At 53.8% G+C, this 25,190-nt stretch overlaps 1 protein-coding gene across 1 annotated transcript in view; it reads left to right on the top strand.

Moving 5' to 3' along the window:
• Nucleotides 1–25,190, top strand: part of MYO18B (myosin XVIIIB) — a 170,055-nt gene that overhangs the window by 7,625 nt on the left and 137,240 nt on the right. The window contains exons 2-12 of the mRNA XM_081122587.1: nucleotides 973–1,142; nucleotides 2,766–2,924; nucleotides 7,720–9,048; nucleotides 9,595–9,661; nucleotides 10,437–10,549; nucleotides 11,888–12,064; nucleotides 14,953–15,151; nucleotides 16,974–17,116; nucleotides 17,858–17,958; nucleotides 19,598–19,661; nucleotides 23,485–23,629. Of these exons, the coding sequence (XP_080978713.1) occupies nucleotides 7,879–9,048; nucleotides 9,595–9,661; nucleotides 10,437–10,549; nucleotides 11,888–12,064; nucleotides 14,953–15,151; nucleotides 16,974–17,116; nucleotides 17,858–17,958; nucleotides 19,598–19,661; nucleotides 23,485–23,629 (2,179 nt within the window). The 5' untranslated portion in view covers nucleotides 973–1,142; nucleotides 2,766–2,924; nucleotides 7,720–7,878. The remainder of the gene's footprint in view (nucleotides 1–972; nucleotides 1,143–2,765; nucleotides 2,925–7,719; nucleotides 9,049–9,594; nucleotides 9,662–10,436; nucleotides 10,550–11,887; nucleotides 12,065–14,952; nucleotides 15,152–16,973; nucleotides 17,117–17,857; nucleotides 17,959–19,597; nucleotides 19,662–23,484; nucleotides 23,630–25,190) is intronic.

Here is a 25,190-nt window from a genome sequence, read left to right as displayed (position 1 = left end):
GGATAAGGCCCTCAATATGGTGCCGAATGAGCTAAATTGTCTCCCCAAAGTGCTGGCCCAATTACTTGCCTTGGTTTCCTGCCCTTTCCTAATTTGCGTGGTCAGACCGTGGAGTCGACTGCTCCCGCACAGAGAGAAAAAGCACTGTTTTATGGTATAGAAGTCAGGATGGTGGCTGCCCTCGAGGATAGTAACTGAAGGGGGCGTGAGGGAGGGCCATGGGGGCTGGTCTGTTTATTTTTTGAATTGAGTTATGATTTACATACAGTTAAATATTCAATCTTAATTGTACAGGTAGGTGAATATTTACATGTGATATACTTGTGTAGCCATCACCCAGATTGAGAGGTAGGACATTCCCATCACCCCAGGAAGTTCCCTTGTGCCCCCTCCCAGCCCAAAGCTAACAACTCTTCTGACCTTCATCACCATAGTTTAGATTTGCCTGTTCTAAAACGTCTTCTAAAACAGAATAATATTTTAAATTAATATTTATTTGATTGAAATGTATTTTTAATAATTATTAAAATAATCACTAATGTGATTTAAATTTTATTTAATTAAACTTTATTTTAATCTCAGTTAAAGTTATTTTAAATTTATTAGAGTTAAAAATAAAATGTTTTTATTGAAAAATTTTATGTATTTAATTTAATTCACTCAGGGTGCTGGTTATACAGGTATGTCCTTTATATGAGAGCTGCTGAGCTCCCCACTTATGTGCCTTTCTGATTGTGTGTTATATTTATTTCAATAAAAGGTTGCAGTGTGGCGTCAAAGGAAAAGCATTTCAGGGCACTGTCCACCGCACAGCCGGCAGCCTCCACCTGGCCATACTCCTCCCAGGTGGACGTGACGGGTCGTGCCTGGCTGTGTGGTCTTGGTCCTTGGCGTCGGTGGGGGTAGGAGTGGAACAGTGCCTGTGAGCTGACCTGTCTCTCTCTCCTCTCCCCCTGTGTCTCTCTGTCTCAGTCTTGTGACCGTCCGCCTCACGTGCCGTGTGTGTCCGTAGCCTCGCTCCGTGCTGTCTGGCAGAGAGCTCATCGCATCTCGCCTTATCTCGTCTCATCTCATCAGTTGGCCCCGGCACCGTCTCAGCATGGCCATCTCCTCACGCCTCGCCCTGTGGGAGCAGAAGGAAAGTAACGCTCGGGCTCGGCTGCAGCTGGAGGACAAGTCACAGCAAGGGTGGCCCAGGCTGCCCCCGCCCACCTCGGGCAGAGTGTCTGGCCTCCATCGCCTCCCTGTGGCATGGTCCCACCTTCCCTCTTCTCCCAGCCAGCCGGGTTAGCCGTGGCCTGTCCGCCCCAGCTGGTCATTAGTGCCCATGCCCTTGATTCCACCCGTGACTGCCTCTCCTTTCCTGCTTTTCAGTTGGCGGTGGGGGGGGGGGGGTAGACCAGCTGTCCCGTCTCCATCCTCACGAGCGTGGGGGTTGGTGTGGGAGGGAGAGTGTGGGCGGTGGGGCAGGGGCAGAGCTGTTGGCCGCCAGGCTCATGCCACGGGGATGGGTGTCTGCGCTCCCTGCCTTTTGTCACCATGGAAAACTGGAAAGGGGCCCTTCTCCCAGTTATCCCTCTTTTGTATTTCACAAGAGCTACCCGGAGGGGCTGCTTCTTTCTTGGATGCCCATCAGGACCCCCCCCCGTCCCACCCTCATGCTTGGGACTTGATGAACTGGAGGCCGAGGGGTGCGTGGGCGAGGCGCTCCTTTCCTGCTGCCTCCTGGGCCCTTCCCTGACCCATCTGAGTGTCGCAGTGAGAACAATCCTGAAAGAAGCTGAGTGTGCCTTAGGAATCACCCTCTCTCACTCGTGCACGGGGAGGGAGAGGTGTGGCGTAAATGTGAGCCTGGCCTCACGTGTCCCCGTTTCTCTCTAATTGGGCGCATCGGCCCGCCTTACCCCGTGGCCTCTGCTTTGTCTCCTGGCCTGTGTATCAGCTGGGCTGCAGAGATCACGCCCTTGCCAGCCACACACACAGGACCTCGATAAGGAGCTTATTTTAAACCTGTGTGTAGCTCTTCCGTAGAAAGCGCTGGAGATTTTTTTTTCTCTCTCATGAGCTGTCACAGTAATACTGGTTAAAGATGCAATCAGGGGACCACAGCTATGCCTCAGCCTTTAAGGTCGCTGTGGCCTGGGAGCCAGTCTTAGCTGCACCCCAGTCAGCTCTGCCAGGTTTAGGTTCCAGTGTTGGGGGTCCTGGGTGCCCAGGTCCTTGTTAAAGGACATGGAGAAGCCACAGCACTGGGGCAGTGGAGTGGGCTGTAGTCATAGGGCTGGACCTTAATATAAATCACAGCTGCAGGCCCTTCCCTACTTTGCCACGTTCCTGGTGCACGTGATTAAGTAACTGATTAATCTATTAAGTACAAACTGGATGGTTCCCTGTGATCCAGCCCCTTCTGGAAACTGGGAAAGCTCCTTTTGGTCAGGTCCTTTTAGACGTGGGTCTGTCCTACACCAGGGAAGGAAGCCAGTGGCCTTGATGGTCCAGATTTGGATTATGCAGAGACTCAGTCCAGGTGGAAATCACACTGGCTGGAGTCGCCTCCACTGCTCATGGGTTTCATTCTCACTCGCGGTCTCCAGGCCTCCCAGAGCCCCGCCGAGCCTCGCCTGCTTTGCCAGGGCCTCGCATACATGGGCATGTTCATGTATGACCCCCTCGGCCCCCTCCCAGGCTTCTTTGCACACTTTTTAAAGGGTGACTTGCCCTTGTTGGTTCACTCACTGAGCTCTTTCCTTGCTTCTGCAAAACAGATCCGGGAAGAGGAGAAGAGCCCCCCGCCCTCCTCGCCCCCTCCTCTTTTTTCTGTCATCCCAGGCGGCTTCATTAAGCAGCTGGTCCGGGAGACCGAGAAAGAGTCCAAGGCAGCAAGATGGAAGAAACAGACAGTGCTCGCCTCTCCAGAGCCAGAGGTAAGTGCCCGCAGGAAGGGGGCCGAGGCCTGTCCATCCCCACCTTCCTGTCCTGTGAACCTCCTCTGAGTCACTGCCGTCTTGCCTTTGCCCCTGCTATCCGCACTTTTTCCTGTTTTTAGCTTGAGCTGTTGAACTCCTTCGCACCCTTCAAAACCCAGCTTAGATAGTACATCTATGGGAAGCTCTCCCATTGCCTTCCTTCCTCTGATTCCCACTGCACCCTCTATGCCCGTCTTAATTGTGGTCGGCATAGTAATTACTTGATCATATGACTTGTTGGACTAGGAATTCCTTAAGAGCAACAACTCTCTCTCTCGTTCAACTTTGGATCCTGGCAGCTCTCATAGCACTCCACCCATAGTGAGTGTTCAACACATGTTTGTTTAATGAATGAATAAATGGTATTAGTTGATGATGATTGTGGGTATCATTTTATCTCGATTTTGCAGAAAAAGAAACCTAGATATTAGCTAAGGATGTATGGTTAGCTCAATTTAATTTAGGCAGGAAGGTTATTTATTTGCTACTCACTGATTATCACTCTAATGGTTGTTAAAATATTGAAACCCTTTCATAGCAGGTGATAAACAGCCATACACCCAAGCCCCCCAAGTACCCTCCAGCTGTTATGCTTACCCATGCCTCTTTCCTTAGTCCCTCGGAATGGCCGCAATCCAATAATTAAAGGGTTAATGCTTGGCACAGGAAGGGACTTCAGTATCCTGTTCTACCTGGCTTCCCTTCTGATTGGTTGGTGTCTACTAAAAATCCTAATTATTCTGAATAGCATAGCTGGATTGAAGCAATAGTTGGTCAAGATGCACTCACTACCTGTGCTTTAGGGTCTTGCAAATTTATTCCTGACGGTGGCCAGTGCTGTCTCCTTCCTTTCCCCCAGCTCCTAACCAGGGAACCTGGCTAGGATGATGGGGCTAGACACCAAGGAGGTAAGCTAAGAGCACAGTGCACTTAGAGGAATGTTCTTTTTTCTAGCTTGAGCTATTGAACTTCTATGCATCCTTCAAAACCCAGCTCAAATAGTATATCTTTGGAAATAGTCTATCTGTGTGAGGCAAAAAGGCCATCTCCTCATGGGCCCCAGTGCCCCCTTGAAGTGGGGTGAATGCAGCAATGTTTAGGATGAGCGATCTGGTAGCCTCAGGACCTAGTGTTGGCTTGAGCCCTGGGGCCATCCTGGCTCTGCCTCCCACTCCCCTTCAGCTGTTGTTTGCTCGGCCAGCCCTGATGTGTCTGCACCTGTCCAATGACAATGACTTGGCTACATCAGAGAAGTCCTCCGGCAGCTGAGCAGCAGCAGCTGCCGAACACTCCTGCTAAGTCTTTGTGGGGGAGGATGACAGGCAGAACAGGCTCTGTCCCCACCCCTGCCTGACCCAGGCATGAGTGGGAGCCAAACTTGACCCCTGTAGGCTGTTGTTAGGTCATGATGGAAAGTTACTATGTGCTGTTTATGACTAGGCAATGCTCACTTTGCTGCTCATGGGCTTGTTTGAAATCCTATACAGTATTGGGGTAGATGGGATTATACCCACTTATCAGAGGTGGAGACTGAGGCTCAGGAGGTCAAGAGACTTGCTCTAGGTCATGAGGCCAGATAGAGGCAGAGCCAGGGTGAGAGTTGGTGTGTTCTCTGCTCTGGTGAGCTGTCTGGGGGAAGGGCCAGCTTGGGAAGTGAGGTGGTTGGTGTGGGTCACAGAGGCCTGGGGAGGAAACGGTTCCACGGGGCTGCAGGCCATGCTGGCGTCACTGTGCACAAGTGAAGAAGCAGAGCTGAGCAGAGGCTGGGGACAAACTGTCACCACTGGGCCTGGATGGAGACTCAGAGCCAAGATGCAGGATGGACAGGCCTTAGACCATAACAGGTGGCTGGATCATGGGCCAAGCTGCTCCTGGGCCTGGAGCAGGGCAGCCTCAGGACATGCTTCTGTGAGGCAGCAGGCCGTGGCTGGTTCCTGCCAATTCAATTTTCTTGTCCTAATTAGTAGATAAGTCTGGACACTCTCCTCATCCCACAACACCCGTTACATTTGGCCCTCATATCATCTTTGCAAGGAGCCATTAGAATCCATCACCATTTTGCAGGGATGGGAAATGAGGCTCAGGGAGGTGACTTGCTTTCCCTAGGGCCACCCAGACAGTGAAGGACAGGGAAAGGCGGGAACAACACTGGGGTAGAGAACGACCCATATTGAATGCCAGGAGAACTGGGTTCCAGCTCTGGCCTCACCATGCTGTGTGGTCGAGGCCAAACCTATTCCCCTTTCTTGGCCTCAGTTTGCTCATCTGTAAAATGGATGTGCTATGAGTTTCCTCTTGGCCCCAGTGATTGTAGAGGTCTTGCTTCTCCCATATACTAAGAAAGCTGTAGAGGGCTGAGGGCTTTGGTGTTTATGAAAAAAACATAACCATCCGAGCTTTCCTCCGCCTGCCCCATGAACTCTCTTCCTTTGGGGTGTGTTGGGGGAAGGGAAGATGGGATTGGTTATCTTATTGGCCCCTCCCCGTGTTAGTCTTCCCTGTGGTGGTTTGGTTAAAAATACGGCACTGACTCACTTTTCAAACTGGTGTGGACAGTGGTGAGATTTGCCAAGCACAGCCAATCCACTTTCCAAGGCAGTGTTCTGCCTGGCTTCAGAAGGTCAGACTGAGCCACTCAGCCCTGGGCATGAGAGTGGGGGTTCTTAGTCCTGGTTACCCGTTGGGAATCACCTGGGGGCCACAACCCAGTCCAACTACACAGATTCTCTGGGAGTGGGGCCAAAGCATAAGTATTTTTTAAATCTCTCAGAAAAGTCCACTGACCCCTAGAAAGACAAGGAAGGCCATTAATATGCAGAAGTTACCAGCACTGGCTTTAGACTCAGAGCAGCCTGCATGGCTTTACAATCTGGACTTGTGTCTTGGCCACCTAACATCTTTGTGTTTGCTTTCTTATATGTAGATTGGGGAGAAGTTCAGAACTTCCTTCATTGTGTTCTTGTGTGAGGATTAAGTAGGACATTGCATACTGGCCATGTAGGGCTCATTGCAAGAAATCTATATATGACAACTATTATCATCGTCGTTTTTACGAAGATGAAGGTAGAGACTTCTCTGGAGGCACCTAAAATAGGAGAGAGACACAAATTAAAGCTAGAGTGGGATGCACAATGTGGTCGTTGCTGCAGGTGGTGAGTTAGCACGGGGCTCTGGGACTTCATGGATCTAGGAGACAATTTCTGATTGAGGTCTCCGGGCAAAGATTTGCAGAGGCGGTGACATTTGAGCTGGGTATAGAAAGATGAGAAGAACAGAGGTGAGTGAGGAGGGGAAAGGGCATTCCAGGCAGCAAGCTCAACATGAACAAAAGCGTGGAAGCAGGGAAGTATCTGGTGTGGTAGGAGATGCCTGGTGTGGGTGAAGCCTGGGGTTAAACAGGGACAAAAGAGCCAGAATGGAGAGAGGTTGGGGCTCCTGATTGAGGACTTTAAATGCAAGATGGTAGTGCTGAGTGATTTTCCAGTAGGCTGTGGGCAGCTGCCAAAATCTTTTGATTGGGTTTGAAAGGGCTGGCAGCAAATTGAAGGCACACCAGTTCAGAGGCTTTAGAAATAGACCTGGATTTGGGACAGGAGACAGAGCTGCGGAGCTTTGCAGGGTGGAATCAGCCCGATCCTGGGGCTGGTTCAGTTGCAGGAGGAGGGTGAGAACCCTAGATTCCCAGGCTCAGTTGTGTGGGAGGCTGGCGTTGACATGGTCCAAGATGGAAGAACCCAGACTCGGGCAGGTGGTGAGGCCAGACGTCGGGGTGGAGCTGCCCATGAGAGGCAAGGCTGGCTCTGTGAGCCATTTAGGTCACAGCCAGCCCGGTTTGAAGATGGAGGGCTGGGTAGGGCTGACATCACAAGGCGGTAAAAGGGCCCCATGGTTGTGACGTAGCCCAAAGGTCCACATCAGGTGAGAGTGGAGGACCTCGGGGCCAGAAACCAGGGCCTTCACCTGGTAGGGGGGTGGGGTGCGGGGCCCAGGGCAGCAGCAGCAGCAGCAGCTCAGCTTGTGCAGTTCTCGGCAATGTCCAAAGTACTTTTCCACGTCGCATCCTGCAAACAATCTGAGTGGGCAGGTGGCTTCTTCCTGCCCTGAGGGAAAACCGGAGCTCAGAGAGGACGGATGGTCGTGCTCATGGTCACCAGCTGGGAAGTGTGTGAGCCACGACGAGAGCAGGTCCTCTGGTGTCAGGCCCCAGTCCTTTCCCTGACCCCTTCCTGGCCCAGCAGGAAGCAAGGCAAAATAATAACAGTAATAATAATAATAATAATAACTACAACAGTGACAACAGTAATAACAATGGCAGCTGCTGTCGCCCAGCACTTACTCTGTGCTAGGCTCAGTTTCTGTATATTATCATGAATCCTCCTGCCCATTCGCAACGTAGGCCATTGTGGTCTTAATTAGGAAATAGGCTCAGAGAGGGGAAGTCATTTATCTAAGGCCACACAGCTAGTGAGTGGCAGAGTTAGGAGTTGAATTTGGAGTCGAGTCTGTTGAGCTCCAAAGTCCACTCTCCTTTCATTCCGTCACTTGGCCCTGAGATGCTGGGCCAACGTCCAGGGTGCGGGGGTTTGGCTCATTGCCCGGCACAGTGCCCATCAGATCTCGTAGGTGCTGGAGGGTCTTTGGATGAATGAATGGCTGGGTGAGCAAATCAATGAATGAATGCGTGAGTGAATGAGTGAATGACAAAGCTATCAGGTAAGCAAGCAGCTAAAGATGGTTGTGGTCTCTCTCCTAGACTCCAGAAATTTCCACTAACCAATCCAACAGCAAGTCCAACAGTGGCACCACATCTGGAAGCCAAAATATTTCCCAGGACAACCAGGCGAGCTCTCCCCAGAACTCAAACATTCCAGGCAAGGAGAGCCAGGGGGCCGGCACCACGGAGCCCGTGCAGATGACCACCATCAATGGAGAGAAGCCCCAGGAGTCGGGCCCCAGTGGGGCTCCAGCCAAAAAACCTCTGCCCCTCAAGAGGGGTGTGAGGAGGGGTGATGTGTTGCTGATGGTGGCTAAGCTGGACCCGGACTCAGCCAAGCCGGAGCAGAGGACCCAGCCCCATGACACCCCCGCCTGCAAGACTCCATCTCCAGCCACAGACCCTGGAGGGGGGAAAAAGGGGAAGACCCCACCGACTCCTTGTGGTCCCCAGGCCAGCACCAAGGATGCAGCCTCGAAGGCTGAGAAGACCCAGACTGGGGGTCTTGGGGACCCAGGAACTGTGCTACTGACAAAAGGCGAGAAAGAGGAAGGCACAGCGGGGAAAGGGGGTGAGGCCCCCCAGACCAAAGGGCTGAAAGGGCATGAGCCCCAGGGCAAAGAGGGGCCAGGTGAAGGGGGGAAACCAGGGACAGGGGAGAAGGGGGGAGGGGACCCTGCAAACAAGACGGCAAAGGGGAATATCTCTAAGGATGCACGGGGCGAAGGGAAGTTGGCTGGGGCCCAAATCCAGGTGAAAAAGTGGGGAGGTTCCCTGGGCAGAAGGAGCGGGTGGGATGGTCCCCAGAGGAAAGACAAAGAAGGTGCGCTCCTGAGTAAGGCGGAGAAGGTTGACAAAGTGCAGGGGAAGGTGGGGGAGGCTCCCAGAGGGGTGGAGAAAGCACGTGGGCCTCACAGGGAGTCTGGGGAGGCAGGGGAGACTGAGGCTAAGCCGGAGAAGGGCTGCGAAGCCCCCAAGGAGGTGGGGGCAGCTGGGAAGGAGAGCCGCAAAGTGAAGGGGCCAGCCGGGAAGGTGGGGGAGGCTCCCAGAGGGATGGAGAAGGCACGTGGGCCTCACAGGGAGTCTGGGGAGGCAGGGAAGGCTGGGGCAAAGCCAGAGGAGGGCAGTGAAGCCCCCAAGGAGATGGGGGCAGCTGGGAAGGAGAGCCTGCCAGACAGCAGAGGGCAGACGGCAGAGGAGCCCTGCAGAAGCGTGGATGACAGGGCCGAGGCCCGGGAGCCGGAGCTGCAAGGACCCAGACCCCCTGCTCTGGGGAGCCCTGCAGGAAGGCCTCAGATGCAGGAGAGCCAGGAGGGGCCAGCCCTGCAGGAGGGGAGCGAAGGAAGCCAGAGTGGAGACTTGGACCAGGTGAGGGGGCTGCAGCGGGAGTGGGGAGAGGTAGGTGGGACCTTCCAGAGAAGGAGGGATGGGGAAGACTTGCCCCTGGAGGTGATCAGGTGGGGACAGGAGATGGGCAGGGCATTGGAGAGGGGTGGCCAGCTCAAAGGAAGGGACAAGCACTCCTTCCTTGACAAGGGAGGGTCTTGAGGCCCCCACTGCACCTGCCCTGCGGTGAGATTCTCCGCAGCGAGAGGGAGGCCCCAAGTAGGTGAGATGCCCCCTGGTGCGTGAGCTTACAACGGATGCCACGGGGTCGTTCTCAAATGTGGGGCTGCATAAATAGCAGGTTGTGGAAAATGCCGAGTCCCAGGGCCCCACTTTGGAGCTTTCATTCAGAAGGCCAGGGGTGGAGCCCCTGCACCTGCATTTACATAGCACTGCCCCCGCCCCTTCGATTCGGAATTTGGTGGTCCCAGGCCACACTGTGCGGAGCTCTCCCCTAAGGGGATCGCCCTCGCGTTGGCAGGAGAGGGCCAGGCACCCTGGTCTAATTTATGTGATCTTTGTTCTCAGGCTCCGGAGGACAGATGGTTCAAGGCAGAGAAGGTCTGGCTGGTCCAGAAGGATGGGTTTACTCTTGGTAATTAGGGGTTTTAGCACATCAGGGGGTGGTGGTGGTGGGGGGGATGGTGGTCTAAGCCTGCTCCTCTTGCGCCCCCTACTGCTGCTAGCCGGTATTTGCAGGTCCTGGCCACCGTCTGGGGAGACCGTGAGCAGTAAGGAGCGGCTGAGACGGGGAAGGGGAGAGTCGCTCTTTGGGGTGGGAATGGTTGAATGGCCTTTCGCTCTTGGCGGCTGGTCTGCCGGGTACTGTTCTCAAAGGTATTGGAGGCTTGGCGGTTAATTATCTAGCTCATTCATTAATGCCACAAGCCTGGTTTGGTTCCTGCCATGTTCCTCAAGGAACTTGGAGTCTAGCGCAGGCGGGCAGATCGCTTTCATCTCACGAGCCCACTTTTGTCGCTTAGCTGTGACTGCGCTCGACTGAGAAGCGATTCCGAGTCCCAGTCGGAACGCAGCTGGGAAGAGTGATGGATTAGGGGTGTCTGTCCTGGGTACTGGAAGGGGCATGGCAGCCTGGAGGCCGTTGCCTGCCACCCCAGGTGTAGGAACCATCTGGGTTCCTACTCTGCGCCTGGCACTGTGCCAGCTGATAAAAGCTCAGGGTGAGTCGGACCCAGCCTCTGTCCTTAAAGGGCTTGGGGTCACAATTCAGGGCTTGGGGTGACCTATCCCATGCTGCCTCTTCAGCTCCCTGGCTTGGCTCAGCAGCTCAGAGCCTGTCTCCCCTGCCCTGCCCTGCCCTCCCCTCCTGTCCCCTCTCCCCTCCTCTCTTCTCTCTCTTTGTCCACCAGCAACGGTGCTTAAGCCAGATGAGGGAACAGCGGACCTGCCGGCAGGAAGGGTGCGACTTTGCATTGATGCTGACAAAACCATCACCGAGGTGGAGGAGGAGCTTGTTCACCGGGTGAGCCCCCGCCCCGCTCCCTGCCTGCTCCACACTTTCCTGCCCTGTCCTGCTAGAGAGTTCCTTGTACCTGACTGCAGATACCACTTCGGCTTGATGCCCTGGAGGGAGTTATAGGGAAGACAGCCATTGAACTCATTGCTTTGCTGGAGGTATATTGTTAGGGGGTCACTGCTCTGTTCCACGATGTCCCCTTTCTGAAGTCACGTTAAGAGGCATGTTTGTTAGGTTTTAGGGCTGAGCGCTCTTCTGCTTGACCCAAGAAAGTGATGGCTTTTTTTTTTTTCATTTTGACATTGCAAATCATGCTTCAATGCATGTTTCCTTTTTCACCCTGGCTGCCAGGGAACTCAGAGCCAAATGTGCTGCCTGCCATATTTACCATATTAACCAGAGCATAGGGTGTAATGGTGTATATTTTGGGTATTAGTCATTCCTTTGGTTTTGCTTTTTCAGTTGTTTTACATAGTTTTTTCAGTGTACCATCAATCTATTTGAGGGTAAATCAGAGAATAATGATAGAGAAAAGGCCCTGTCCTGATCCTTTTTGATCCTTCAAAGCCCACTAATCAAGAAAGAGTTTTCTCCAGGGACCCCACGTGGGCCTTGACCACCTTCGTTCCCCTTTGCTGTCATCTGCCCACCCCAGGCCCTCCATTCCCAGTGGTGTTGGGAGTTTGCAGAGGGCCAGTGTTCTCAGAAGAAAGACTGACCCATAGAGAGCTCAGGATTGGCCCAAAGCCCAGAGCCTTAGGCCCAGAAAACTCCTTGAAGCTGGAAAGAGTGGCAGGAAGACTTTTAGAATGGATGCCCCGAGGAGAAGCTGCAGCCATCCTTTGCTTCTAGAAGGGCCGGGACATATTTTCAAGGGATCAGTGCATGAGGGACTGTCAGAGAAATGGGGTGGGGTGGCCATTGGCCCCTGTCCCTGAGTGTCACAGAACACATGCAGCGCTCCCTGCAAGGTTCAGGACAGGAGACGTCAGGGGACACTGCTTGACTTGGGAATATCCCCCGTGTTTTGCGGTGTTTGAAATACAGAGGACACTGAATCTTGCTCTGTCTCTGTTCTGAGCATCTCCCCTCACGGCACAGTGAGCACAGGAAGGAGGGGCCGGTGTGAACAGAGGGGTGGCTCTCCCGCTGCACCAAGGGCAAAGGAGAAGGGGTGCCCCTGTTTCATTTGTAGGGTTTTGTGACTCTCTCCAGAGTCCTTGTGTTCTGTCCGAGTCTTTGGCACACGGCTCTCCAGGGACAGGGTCAGCAGGGCCGTGTGTGTAGGGGTGGGGTGGTGGGGTGGGGGCCCAATAAGCCACAGGACACTGTGATGGTTCACAGGCCAACCCCCCTGAGCTGGACCAGGCCGAGGACCTGGCCTCCCTGGTCAGTGTCAACGAATCGAGTGTCCTGAACACGCTTCTGCACCGCTACCGGGCTCATCTGCCACACACCTCCACCGGGCCAGACCTGATCGTGCTCCAGCCCCAGGGGCCACCGGCACCCTCTGCAGGCAAGGTGAGGGGGAATCAGACCAAGGGGGTGGGGGACAGGCACAAAGAGGGGTGGGATGGGAGGGTGTCTCTGCATCTCAGGGGGGAACAGAGCAGCCAAAGCCCCCTGCAAAGCTGTCTGTGAGCAGCATCTTGCGGGACATGAGCTGTGGGCATTGCGGGCCACTGAGGACCACATGGTCCCCCCTCCTTAGAGAGGAAAGACAAATAACTGATAGAAACAACAATAGGAGCATAAAGACAATAATAATGAGAGAAAATATTGAATGAGTATCAACTCTGTACCAGGCACTGCTTCAAGAAACTTTCCATATTATCTCAGTTAAGTCTCATGCCCCCTGAAACGACTGACACCATTGCTATCCCACTTTACAGACGGGAACTGGCTGGGCCAGCCGCTAAACTCTCACATTCAGCACGGGGGAGCTGGGTAAAAGCCAGGCCCTGGCTCCTCTGTGCTCGGAACCCCATGCTGGTCTGGGGAGTCCCGAACACCCACATAAATCAGGAAGCAGAAGCCTCGGTTCTGCTTTTATTACTTTTCCCCAGGACCTGTAGAAATGGCTGGTTTTTGTGGAGACAGTCAGAGCAAAGGGACTCTCTCAGCGCCACCTTGCGGAAAGGCCCGCAGCTGCAACAGTAATTAGGGCCCCATCCCTTCTGTTTGTTCGGGGGGGCTACTGATTGGGAAGACTGAGGTCTCCCATATGCCCGGCACAGAGGAAAGGGCGGGGAAGGAGACGAGCAATAAGTCTGGAGCTTCCTTTCTCGCGGGGAAGACAGGCCAGGACTAATATAGAACAGTGGTGGGGTGATGAGTGTGGGGAAGGAGAGTGAAGAGGTCCAGAGAAACGGGGACCCGCGGAGGTTATACGTGGTCATAATTTTGCTTTTACTCTGAGCCCGATGGAGATTTTTAGCAGAGCAGTGGCATCGTCTGGCTTATGTTGTAGGAGGATGCCCTTAGCCACCGGGTGAGGATAGGTGGAAGGGGGCAAAGGTGAAGGCGGGGAGCCCTGTTAGAGGTCAGACGTCTTATCTGGGCTCTGTTTTGAAGACTTGTTGGCCTGGGAAGCCGCGAGCCTCTAGAATACCTGCTAACACACTTCAGGTGCTTTGGAAAGATCACGATGCCTCTCTGGCCTCAGTTTTCTCATCTGTCAATTGGGGATGAAAAGCACTCTAGAGTCCCAAGGGACATTCCTAGCCCCCAAACAATGCTAAGTCCATTAAAGAGGGGACAGTGGTCCTGCACCCCTCCTCCCCAAGACTTCTGTTCTCCAGGCCACCCACCCCACCCCTTCAGTAGTTTCTCAGGCCCCCTCCCCAGCCTGGCTGTCCATGGCCAGGGGCCTGGGAGGATGACTGCTCAGCTGTGCACTCTCCCCTCCCTTGCTGTGAGGGCTATGCTTCTGTTACTGCAACCCAAGGCTGCTGAGCCTCCTGAGAAGCTGAGTGGCTCCTCTGGCTCCTTCAGAGCCCCTGGAAGGGATGTTTTGTACAGACCCCTAAGGCAAGCAGATTCTCATGGGCTGTCCTGGATTGAGGTATCTGTTTCAGAACCTGGCCAAAGGGCCTAAAAGTGCGGGCGCTGGGTCGTGTCCTGTAAGGAGGAGTTTGAGTCTTGAGATCCCCCTATGCCCCTGAGTCTCACAGTCCCCCTGAGCCCTTAACCCAGTGCCCATCCTTCCCTCCAGTCATCAGCCGCCCACACCCAAGCCCAGAGCCACCTTCTGTTCTTTGTCTGAGTCACATGTGGTTCCTCAAATGGCCACCAGGTGGGAGCACAGACCTGCGGTGAGGCTGGGGCTGGGCCACCTTGAAGATGGCCTGGGTAGGGGATGGGGCAGTGCTGGGGCCTCTCTCAGCGGGGATCTGCCCCCACCCCCTGGAGGCTGGGAGGGGGTGCAGGTCTTCATGGTACGAGTGTGAGTGTGACCATGTCAGGTGTAGATGGGCCTGCCTCTGCGTGCGGGGCCTCAGCACCTGTTGGGTGCATGTGCTGTGAGCATGCCTATGTGCAAGCATGCAAAGGTACACATGCGTGTGAACATGCATGATCCTGTTTGTACACAGGGGCCTGGACCTGCTGAATTCTCCCTTCTACCATCTAGACCCGATTTGGGTAACACCCAGCCCGTGGGCAACTGTGGCAGGTGGAACTCGAAATTCAATAAATCTAGGAGCTTTTTTCACAGCTAATTTTTAAGTTATGATTTTGTATGGCCCTCACATGATGTTATAAATATCCAAATGGCCCTTGGCAGAAAAAAGCTTCCCCACCCCTGGTCTAGACAGTGGGTGGCAGGGACCCAATAGGTGAGATAGCTTGTCCCTTGAACTGTTCCAGAGGGGGTGGCTTCAGGACTCAGACCCCAGGACCCTTTGCTTGCCTCATGACTTAAGGCTGTGCCGGCCAGTGTGGGGGCTTGTCCCACCTTTGCCAGCTGTGGAGTCCTGCTGAGCCCAGGGTAGGGATTCCTTACTATTCCTAGGGGCTTGGAGGCACAAAGGTCAACAGTGGACTGGAGGCATATTCAGCCCAAGCTGGAGGGCCAGGCCGGGGAGGGCCACCGCATTGGGATTGGTGTCCCCCATTGCACCAAGACACTGGAGATACAGAATGAGGCCTTGCTGGGGCCACTGGCTGCTACTTAGCAGCCCCGGCTCCCAGTGTCCTCCAGGTGGGCCCATTCCACTGAGCTCCCTGCCTCCACTGCCTCATCCCTCTTCCCTGAAGGCTGCACAGAGCAGACTTTTGTGAAGGTCACCGACGAGCTTCATGCTATCAAGCCCATGGGTCTGGACTTGAGGCTGGGGTGGGCACTGTTTTGGAGTGCTCCCTGGGCACCAGCTGGGGTGGGAAGACTGATGGCTGGGATCTTCCTGCAGGTGCCCAGGGGCCGCCGGGATGGCCTGCCTGCCCACGTCGGCTCCATGGCCCAGCGGGCATACTGGGCACTGCTGAGCCAGCGGCGAGACCAGAGCATCGTGGCCCTGGGCCGAAGTGGCGCTGGGAAGACCACCTGCTGCGAGCAGGTCCTAGAGCACCTGGTGGGGATGGCAGGCAGTGTGGATGGCAGTGTCTCAGGTACAGTGGTCTCCAGGTGACATGTGGCAGGATTATGGGGGGGGGGGGGGAAGGGTTGGAGGGGGAGCTGGACTGCTCCTCCTGACACCCATCCACCTAGCGTGCACTCAGCTGTGTGCAGACCCTGGGCTTGTTCCTGGGCAGAGCCGCCCCAGTCCCGTGGACAGTGCTGTGCAAGCCAGGAAAGGCACCCCTTCCACAAGACATTCACGGCCATGTATGAGCAGTCATCCCACACTGACGCTGTTAGAACTGAACACTCAGCCGCCACGCTCTAGGAGACCGTCCCGATAGGTGTACAGACTGACGGTGTGAGCAGACGCAGCTCCCCTTCGACGGTGTCCCCGTGCTGTGCCACCTGCTCGGCTGCACAGAGGACCTGCGGCCGAGGCAGCAGGGCGTGGCTGTGTATTGAGGGGCTGACACCCCGAGGGCACCTGAGCTGCGTCTGTGTGCCGAGCGTGGATGCTCCGTGCAGGGGGCGGGCAGAGCTGGTTAGGGGACAGGGGGCAGGAGCACAGGGGAGGGGGCAGGGGCTTCCGGGGGGGGGGTCTGAGCTAGACCTTAAAGAGTGCCAATTCATAATAATGAGAATTACAATATTAGTAATGATCACAGTCAGCAGTGGATTGAAACCTCTTTGTTATTTAGAACAGCCCTATAAGGTAGACATTATTTATTTAAATTTTATAGATCAGGACATTAAGGCTTGGAGAAATTAACTAGCTTGCCTAGGGCCACGCTGCTAATACATCCTAGAGCTGGATTCAAACCAGGCAGCCTGGCTGCAGAGCTGTAATCCCTGGGCCGGTGTTCTCAATGTTTTGTGTTTTTTTTTCTTTTTCTTTTTACTCCCATAAGGAATCTTTTTAAATATTTTACCCCCTAATCATCTCCCCACCATGAAATTTCAATGCCATAGATATGCCATAATCTGTTTATATCCCCCCTCTTGGGGGCAATATTCTCCCTGCCGAGAACACACGGCCCAGGCAGTATTGCTTTCTTCTTGTAATAAATATAATACTAACAACACCGCCTTTGGAGCACGTTCTAAGCACTTGACATTATTTAATCTTTTAGTCCTCATGACAGCTGCATGGGGTAGGTACTGTTATCACTCCAGCTCACAGATGGGGTATCTGAGCCCCAGGGAGGTTAACTAACTTGCCCCGAATCAGGTAACTGCCAAAGGGCAGAGCCCATATTCAAGCTCACTTAGCGTCTGTGCTCTGCTGCTTTTCTACTGGGTTATTCCAGCACTTTATCGAACACCAGCTCTGCACCTGGCCCATGTTAGGAACTGGGGATACAGCAGGGAGAGGCACCCTTCTTTGCTTTTCTAAAATGTAGTTCTGCTATGAGTGTGTTTGAGGGTGGAAGTCAGGCTTGGCTGTATCCAGGTGTCTAGTCCAATGCCTCATGCATAGTAGGTGCTCAGTAAATAGTTACAGGGAGACTGCAGGGCTTTTGAAGCCCACTGTGGTGGGGAATTCCCTGAGAGCAGGTCTGAGAATGTTAATGCCCTGCCTTCCTCCTAGGCTCCATCAGGCCCAGGAGGCCCTAGGGTAGCCCCTGTCACCCGATTGTACCAATCCCTTCTTGATTCAGTCTTGCTCCCCGTGCACCCCTGCTTGCAGCACAAGGCCATTGAAATGTGTGCGGTTTAAAGTTGAGTTGAGTTGAGGTGCCAAGGAGCCTGCCTGGGGCCAGGATGGGGTCTGGCCCTGAGACAGGGGCCAGTGAAGAAGGTGGTCCTGTGAGAGGTGGGAGTGGCAGCACCTGGGCCATGGGTGATATTCTGCTCCATGCCCCCCCACAGTGGAGAAGATTCGAGCCACCTTCACTGTCCTCCGGGCCTTTGGCTCCGTGTCCACTGGCCACAGCCGCAGTGCAACCCGGTTCACCATGGTGATGTCACTGGACTTCAATGCCACAGGCCGAGTCACAGCTGCTCAGCTCCAGGTGAGGCCTCTGGGTGGAAAGGAGAGGGGCGTCCTTGGGGCTGCAGGGTCCCAACCATCCCCACTTAATAAAGCCCGCGCCTCCTGGGACCCTGGAGTGTGTCACAGTTCCCCCAGCCTTTGCCAGCTCCTCCTTACCTCCTTCAGTGGCCCAGAAAGTCCCCTCCTAGATCAAGCAGACCCTGAATATTTGTACCTCTGAATATCACGGGGATGGAATATTCATGAATAAATATATAATTCAGCCGCCCATTAGCTGGGTCTTAGAAACATAAGCTGAAATGAAACAGGCGCTCGCCGGCCTCCCTTGGCCGCCAGTGTGAGACAAACACACGCCTGCTTGTTCCTATCTCCCAAATCACCTGCACCCCTCCCCAGCCCCCTCAATGCTCTGTTTGAAAAGAAAATAGTATTAGCTTATTAGAAGAGTTGTTTGTATGTGGAGCTGGGATAATATGCACACCCAAGGAAAACTTATTGATGCCCACTAAGTCCCTTTTCCATGCTGGCCCTGAAATCCCACCATTCATGACCATTTGGGTCACATTACTAAAGGCTTCTGTGAAGTATGTTGGAGGGTGACTCCAGTGATATGAAGGTGTCCAGCGGAGCCTGGACCTGAGATGTTGCCTTGAAGGGTAGGCCAGGGTGGGGCATCCTACTGGGGCCTCTGGGCACCTGGGCACCAGGCATGGGGCCAGTGTACCCCAAGTGCTGACCAGGTGTCGGTCTTCTCTTGCAGACCATGCTTTTGGAGAAGAGCCGCGTGGCACGGCAGCCGGAAGGGGAAGGCAACTTCGAGGTTTTCTCCCAGATGCTGGCGGGACTGGACCTGGATCTCAGGTGAGTGACTGGGCCGGGCAGGGACAGCTGAGGGCAGTCATGCAAAGGGCACCCGCTCTCCAGGGCCCAGCCTTAGCTCTGCCCAGAGCTGAGAAGCAGTGGAACCCAGTGGTTAGGACCCTGGCCTCGGATTCCTGCTGCCTGGTACTGCTCACAGCTGGGTGACCTTGGCTAAGTGTCACCCACTCTGAACCTCGGATTTTTCTCCTATGAAGTAGAAACAATGCCTTGGCTGACCTTACAGGGTTAAGTGAGATGGTCCTCACATAGCTCTGTAAAGGCTGGGTGGTGGGAGGGATGGGGGCCTGTCGGTACAGGGCTGTCAGCAGCGTGGGAGGAGGGCAAGAACAGCAGAGCCCAGGTCTTCTAGAAGTTTCTATATTTTGTGGGAGCCTTGAGTGCACATGAGGGTTTGCCTGGATGGGGCACCTCAGAACCGGGGGGCACTGGGAGGAGCAGCTAGCAGGGTAGCCAGGCAGGACTCATCTTGGAGGGTTTCCTGGGGGACACCCCTCTTAGGTCCTGACAGGTGTGCTCTGTGAAGGACCGACTTTAGAGTCAGAGCAATGTGTGTTTAGATCTGGGCTTTGTCCCCTGTGGTCCTCTCTGAGCCTCAGTTTCCTTTTCTGTAGAATGGGTACTTAATAGTGCCAGCCTGTGAGCATTTAAACCAGATCGCCTGTGAAGGCAGCAGGCCCCGCGTGCGGTGCATAGTAGGGCATTAACTCATTTATAGTTGAGTTAAAGGGAGGTTCAGGGGAGAGAACTGCCTTATCTGCTAAGTGGCAGGGCTGGGATTGGATTCAGAGTCTTTCTGACAAGGGTCCTTCCAGGGTGTGAGACTGAGGCCAGAGGTGTGGGGTCTGCGGAGAACTAGGGAGAAGGTGCTAAAGGACTCAGAACTGGAGAAACTGGCAGGGGACTGGTGGGTGACCTCCGCTTCCCAGGAGCATGAGCCCCCATGAAGGGTTGTGGAGGTCCGAGGGGCGCCCCGATGCGTTTGTGAATGGAGTGTGCCTGGAGAGGGGTGGGGCCACGGCCGTGCCTCCCCCTCCCCGTTTGCTTGCGTTCCTCAGGTCTTCGGGGTTGGGCGGTCCATCTTCAGGCCTCCCTCTCAAGGAACCTGCGGTTTCCTGGAAGGGGCCTTAAATATCATATCACTCTCTAGGGCGATGGCAGAGGCGAGGGGAGGGGTTGGGTGGCAGGGTAGCTCTGTGTTTGCTGGCTGTGAGTGCCCGTGTCTTGTCGTCTGTAACATGGGAATGCTATTTGCATCTACTGGGTGGGACTGTCGTGAGTAATCTCAGAACTTAGCATACAGCTCGGGCTCCTTCAAGTCGACTGGTCTAATATTATCCTTCGGCAAGTTCACACATCCAGTTAGTGGGAGACCTGGAGTTGGAACCCGCTTCCCTGATCTAAGTCCATGACTATTTTTTCCAGGGTTTCCTGGCATGTAGGAAGGGCCGAGTGAGGACAGTGAGTGAGGAATATTTGGGAGGTGGGATCGGGGCCCGGGGAAGATGCCGGGACCTCCTGGGGCATCGTGTGGAGCCCCACACTATAATGACCACCTGCCCTGCCAGGCCACTGGGGCGGGCGGGGCCTCCGTAACTTCTGGCCCCTTCTCTGCTCCTAGGACGGAGCTGTACCTGCACCAGATGGCAGACAGCAGCTCCTTCGGCATGGGCACTTGGTCTAAGGTAAGGAGTGGGTCCTTCTGGGGGGGGGGGAGGTGTGGGTTTCTGTGATCCCCCGTGGCCAGGATGGGAGGGTGATGGAGGGATCTCCTATGTGGCTCGTCTTCTTTGCCACTGGGATTTGTAGCTGGACAGCGCCTGGAGTTCAACCAATTCAGCTTTTACTCTTCTGGCTATTATTTAGTATTATCCTGGACGGCAGCATCGGACCAGCTGGGTGGGGCAAGGCCTCCGTGACCCACGAGGTGCCCCGTCCACATCTCCTGGCGGGCTATGCCATGTTTTATCTCTTACCGGCTCTCTCTTTTTTCTTGTGTAGCTCATATTTTTGATAAAACATTCATTTTTAAAAACTTGAATTAATAATACCTTCTGTGGAAAACTCAGAGGAAACATACAGACAAAACAAAAACCAACACCCACCCACTCATGCAACTAAAAAACAAGCACCGATAACTTTACCGTCCAGAGACATCCATTGATAGCATTTTGCAGATTTCCTCTCGTATTTTTCCTATGAATATTTTATATAGTTTGCAACAAACCGCATGTCATGGAAACTTAACAATATTTTCAACGACCAGACATTTGTGGCGGAGCCCTGAGGCCCCCCCACTGTGCTTTTAACCAGGGGAGATGACTCCAGGTGCCAGCTCTTTGGCCAGAGAGACCTCCAGTAGCCACTTGCTCCATCAGAGAGCAGCTCCCAGCTGCAGACCACGGTTGCCCACTTCCCTTCACTCTGCGGGAGAGGCCTACATGAGCATCCTCAGGGCCCTCGGCACCCAACCCAGCGCACCATGTTCCCCCCACCCCACGCCCCTCTGCTTGGAGACCCTCCCTGCCTTCCCAGCACGCACTTCGCCTCGCTGATTTTGTTTGCCTCACACACCACTTCTTCCAGGAAGCCCCCGACCGTCCCATTCAGCTCCTTGCCCCTCCCCAGAGTCACCTTGCCCCCCACATTACTCTGGGCTATCATTTTGCTTGTTTGTACATCGGTTCCGTCATCGGGCTGGGAGCCACTGGAGGAAGACAAGGCCACGCCTGCTGGGCATGAACTTGGGCAGCAGCGGAGAAAGGTGTCCCTGGAAGGCCAAATAGCTTGAGCTAAGACTTGGCGGGAGAGGCGCCATGGTGCACGGAGACCGGTATTTATTGAGCATCACCGTGTGCCGGGCACTGTGCTGGGCACGTTACATGCGTCTTCAACGACTCTAGGAGGAGGGTAGGCTATTATTTACGTTCTACAGAAGAGGAAACTGAGCCTCGGCGCAAAGTCATAGAGCAGAGTTGAAAAAACTTCCAGTCCTGGCCTCTCCGCGATGTTAGAATCTCCTGGGTGCTCTGAACGCAGCCCCGTTTATTGTGGACAGAGCATTTGGGGTTTCACTTTTTTCACTAAATTACCTGCAGTCTTTGGTTGACCTTGAGTCTTCAATTGCATCCGATAAACCCTGGGCACGTTGTGAGTTGAATATTTTTTTATTATTTTTTTAGTTGAGTGAGACAGTAAAATGTATTAAGTGCATTAATTGTAAATGCACATTTTGATGACAATTATATTCTTAAACACACCTGCAACCACACCTCAGATCAAGATCTAGAATATTTCCCATTCTGCTGAAGGCTCCCTCGAGTCCTCTCCCTATGGGGGGTATCCCCCCACCCTGAGTCACCATCCTGACTTCTCTTGTATAGGTTAGTTTGCCCTCGCAGATGGAGTCACGCGGTGTGTTGGTCTTTTGTACCTGACAGTCCCGGCTCACAGTGGGTCTGTGGGATTCATACACGCGGTTGCCTGTATCAGTGGCTTGCTCTTTTCCATGGCTGCGTAGTACTCCGTACATGCCCCGGATAGAGCACCCTTTGTTTACTACCCTCCTGTGGACAGACAGCTGAGCTCTGGGTTGACTTCGGCCACTCATTTGACTGATTTCTGTTTTCACGAGTTCGATGCAAGGACTGGCTTTTATCAGGGCACAATGCAGAGATGCTTGGCTCTCTAGAAGTTTAAGGAATGGCAAACATCTTCCTGATCCCTATAGCTTTCGTCCCTCCCCGTCGTCTGTCGCAGCAGAGACTTGGGGTGGGGAGGGAGGGAAAAAAGCAGTAAATTAGCTTTAGCAGAAGTTTTCTCACCTTTCTCTTCCCATGAGCTAAGCGGCAGGTGATGGAGTCCGCCTGTAATTTAAAGTCAAATGCTCGGGGCTGACAGTGGGAGCCATAATAAATGTGTTTTCGCTGTTCTTTGGTGTCCTTTCTCGGCTACTTTGAAATCTCATAAATAACCATGCTGGTGAGACGCCTTCCTCGCCTCCGTCTGCTCCAGTGGAGCAGCTGCGGTTGCTAGGTTGAGCTCCTGGTTGCTAGGGATTTTGTGGTCCTGTGGTGGCCCAGAAATACGATGGATCAGTGGAACATGCTTTTGCTATTAATCGAAATGTTTCCACAGAGGATCTTTCAATGTCACTGCATGTTTTGACGTCGTTCCAATCGGTCAGTGATCCTTGCCGGATTCTTTCCCAGTTAGAAGTGGCTTGAATGGATGGGACAAGCGGCCCAGGCTGGGAGTCAGAAAAGCCTGATTCTAGTCCCGTGTCTGGTACTAATTTGCTATGTGACCTTGGGCAAGTGTCATCCCCCCTCTGGACACGGGACTCCACCAGCTTTAACAGCCTACAGTGTACACCCAAGCTCTGTCCAAGTGCAATTCAGTTCCTCATTATGGGCTGGTGGGTTATTAACAAAAGAATTGTCCTCCCAGCTCACTTCCTCTCCACCCAGCAGGCTTCTGGGCTGCGTCTCCTTGGCCAGATGGTATGTGTGCAGGAGTCTCAGGCTAATTTTAATATTCAATCAAATATAATTGGGATCATAAATCTAAGAAAAGAAAAACAACATTCTGTAACCCATGAGCATCTGATCGTGTCATTTTTGCTTTCCTCCCGTTGGAAAATCTTTGGCAGTTTCCCGCCGTTTGCACCGGGGGTGGCCAACAGGTTCCCTCTCCGTTGCTGAGGCCGATCAATCGGTGGCGGCTGCAGGGGGCGAGGTCCTGAGAAGAATCTGGACTCACTGGCTTGCTGTGGGGTCTTGACAGGCCCAAGAATGTAGGGAGGAGTGTGTATTTGCCAATCATGGCTGGAGTGCAGAGCTCACGCCCGTTACTACTGCGCTTGAGGCCTTTATATCTCCTCCCCTCTCTGTCAGCCCGCCTCCAAAAAATACCTGTTCTGTGTCCCCAGGTTGACCACCCCTTGTCTCCAAGGATCCCCTTTGTTCATGTTGCTCCTCCTGCTTATTGGGACCTTTATTCCTTCAAGCGGGTCAACTCTGCCTGTTGACCTTTCGAACTTCAGCAACAATTTTGTCTCACCTGCTAAGACATTCTCTTTGACTCCCTTGGGTGGCATTAATTAGTATGTCCCCACCTCCAATATCCTGTAGCTCCCCACTTATACCCACACCCTACCCCTTAGCCCTGTTTCACGCTTAGTTGCCTTTTCATCTCTTTTCGCTTCTACCTCGAGAGGCCCTCAAAGTGAAGCTCTGGGTCCCACTCAGCCTGGCATTCCCAGAGCCGGGCACAGGGCAGGGCCCCCCTACATTTACTCAGCAAGCACACGAGTGAGTAAGAATCGTGTCACCTCCCAACGCCAGACAGAAGTGATTGGCGACCCTCCTCGGCTTAACTGCGGGTAATTTACTGGGGTCACCGAGGGACCGCACGTCTCCCCCGAGACTGAGCCTGGCTTCACGTCGTGAGTTTGCGTCTTCTCCGCCGTGACGGCCTCTTTCCCTTCCTCTCTCCCTTTGCTCTCAGCCCGAAGACAAGCAGAGGGCGGCGGCCGCCTTTGCCCAGCTCCGGGGTGCCATGGAGACGCTGGGCATTTCGGAGGGCGAGCAGCGAGCCATTTGGCGGGTGTTGGCGGCCATCTACCACCTCGGCGCGGCGGGGGCCTGCAGAGGTACGTCCTTCCTGCCCAGCTCGCCTGGCGGCCAGCTGTCTCAGTGAAGCGGGACAGGGGCAGTCTGTCGTCTCCCGGCCGTCTGAGGCTGCTTTTCGGGAGGCTGTTGAGCAAGGCAGAGGGCAGGAAAGAGGGCTGGGTTCCTCAGGCAACCCGAGCACAGCGCTGCACCGGCACTTCTGCCGCGACGGAGAGGGTCTGTGTCCGTGCTGGCCGGACAGGAGCCACCGCCCGCGTGTGGCTGCTGAGCTCGCGAAAGGCAGCTGGTGCGACTGAGGAGCTGAATTTTAATTAGCACACGTTTAAATAGCCCCACGGATCAGTGGCTACTGTACTGAGCAGAGGGGCTCTAGGACATGTGAGAAGGTTGGGTCCACGTAATACAGGCCATGCGCTTCTACCTGGACATCTTGGAGAGCTCCCCACCACGTGTGCTAAAGGTACCCAGGTATCCTTTCTCCCCCGAGTCTGCTCCCCCTCCTTAATTGTCTGTTTGCTGACTGTCCCTCCTTCAGCTGGGTCTCCCATGTGGCTCTGATCATCCCCACTGCTCACCCCCCCCCCCATCCAGTCATTCGCTCGGCCCTGTAGGTACTCTCTGTGATAGCATTTTTGTCCTGGACTCTCTATTTATACTATTATCACTTTAAATTAGATATTGGCCATTTTTGCTGTTGTTTTGCTTGGACTGTTGCAGTAATCTGGTTGATGATGCCTTCCCTTTTCCTTCTGTCAGTTCTCATTGTGACCACTGGGCTCCTTTCTAAATCGTAGCCCTGTTAGGCCATTCCCCTGCTTAGAATCCTCCCGAGGCTCTCCCTTGCCCGCTAAATCAAGTAAAATTCCTTGGCTTGGCATTCAAGGCTCTTCAGTCCCCTAACCCAGCCTCTTCTGCTGTTTCTTTTGGCACCGTGAAAGGCCCTGGGGAGACAATAGGGATCGAGCTACTCAGTTCCTGCCTTCATAAAGCTTATGGTGCCTGTATTACAGGCAAAAGCCAGCCTCCTGCCAGTCATTTTACAGCCCACTAACCAAGAATAATTTTTGCATTTCAATTAGGTGGAAAAAATATATATGTCAGAATAGAATTTGGGGACATGTGAAAATTATATGATATTCAAATTAAACATAGAGTCCCTCCTTGGGAGTTTTTCATGTCATTTGGAGAGATGAGACTTCTAGACCTGAAACAGTCAGCCAGCTTTGCCAGCTGACCGAGAGTGGGGTGTAACTGCGCAGTTCAGACCAGGAAAGCCATGAAGGCTCAGAGTTAGGCCTAGACATCTGTAGGTTGGGGAAGAGTGGAAGGAAGTGAACCTATTTTACAGAATGGAAAACTGAGGCTCAGGAGGTTTGGTGCAGTAAACCGCAGGGTGTGGGCTCCTGAGAACTATTTTTACTCACAGATTTGAGTTCAAACCCAGACTTTTCTGTGCGTTAGTGGTCTCCTCTTTCAATAGACTAAGGATGGGGTTGATGTGAGAATGAAATGGGATAAAGAGAAGGAAACTGAATTTCAAGGCTAGGTTTCCCGAAGGAGACCCCGAGACAGAGATTTGGG

Source organism: Miniopterus schreibersii (assembly GCF_964146895.1).
Source record: "Miniopterus schreibersii genome assembly, chromosome: 20".
NCBI classification, from domain to species: Eukaryota; Metazoa; Chordata; class Mammalia; order Chiroptera; family Miniopteridae; genus Miniopterus; species Miniopterus schreibersii.
This window is presented reverse-complemented; position numbering and strand designations above follow the sequence as displayed.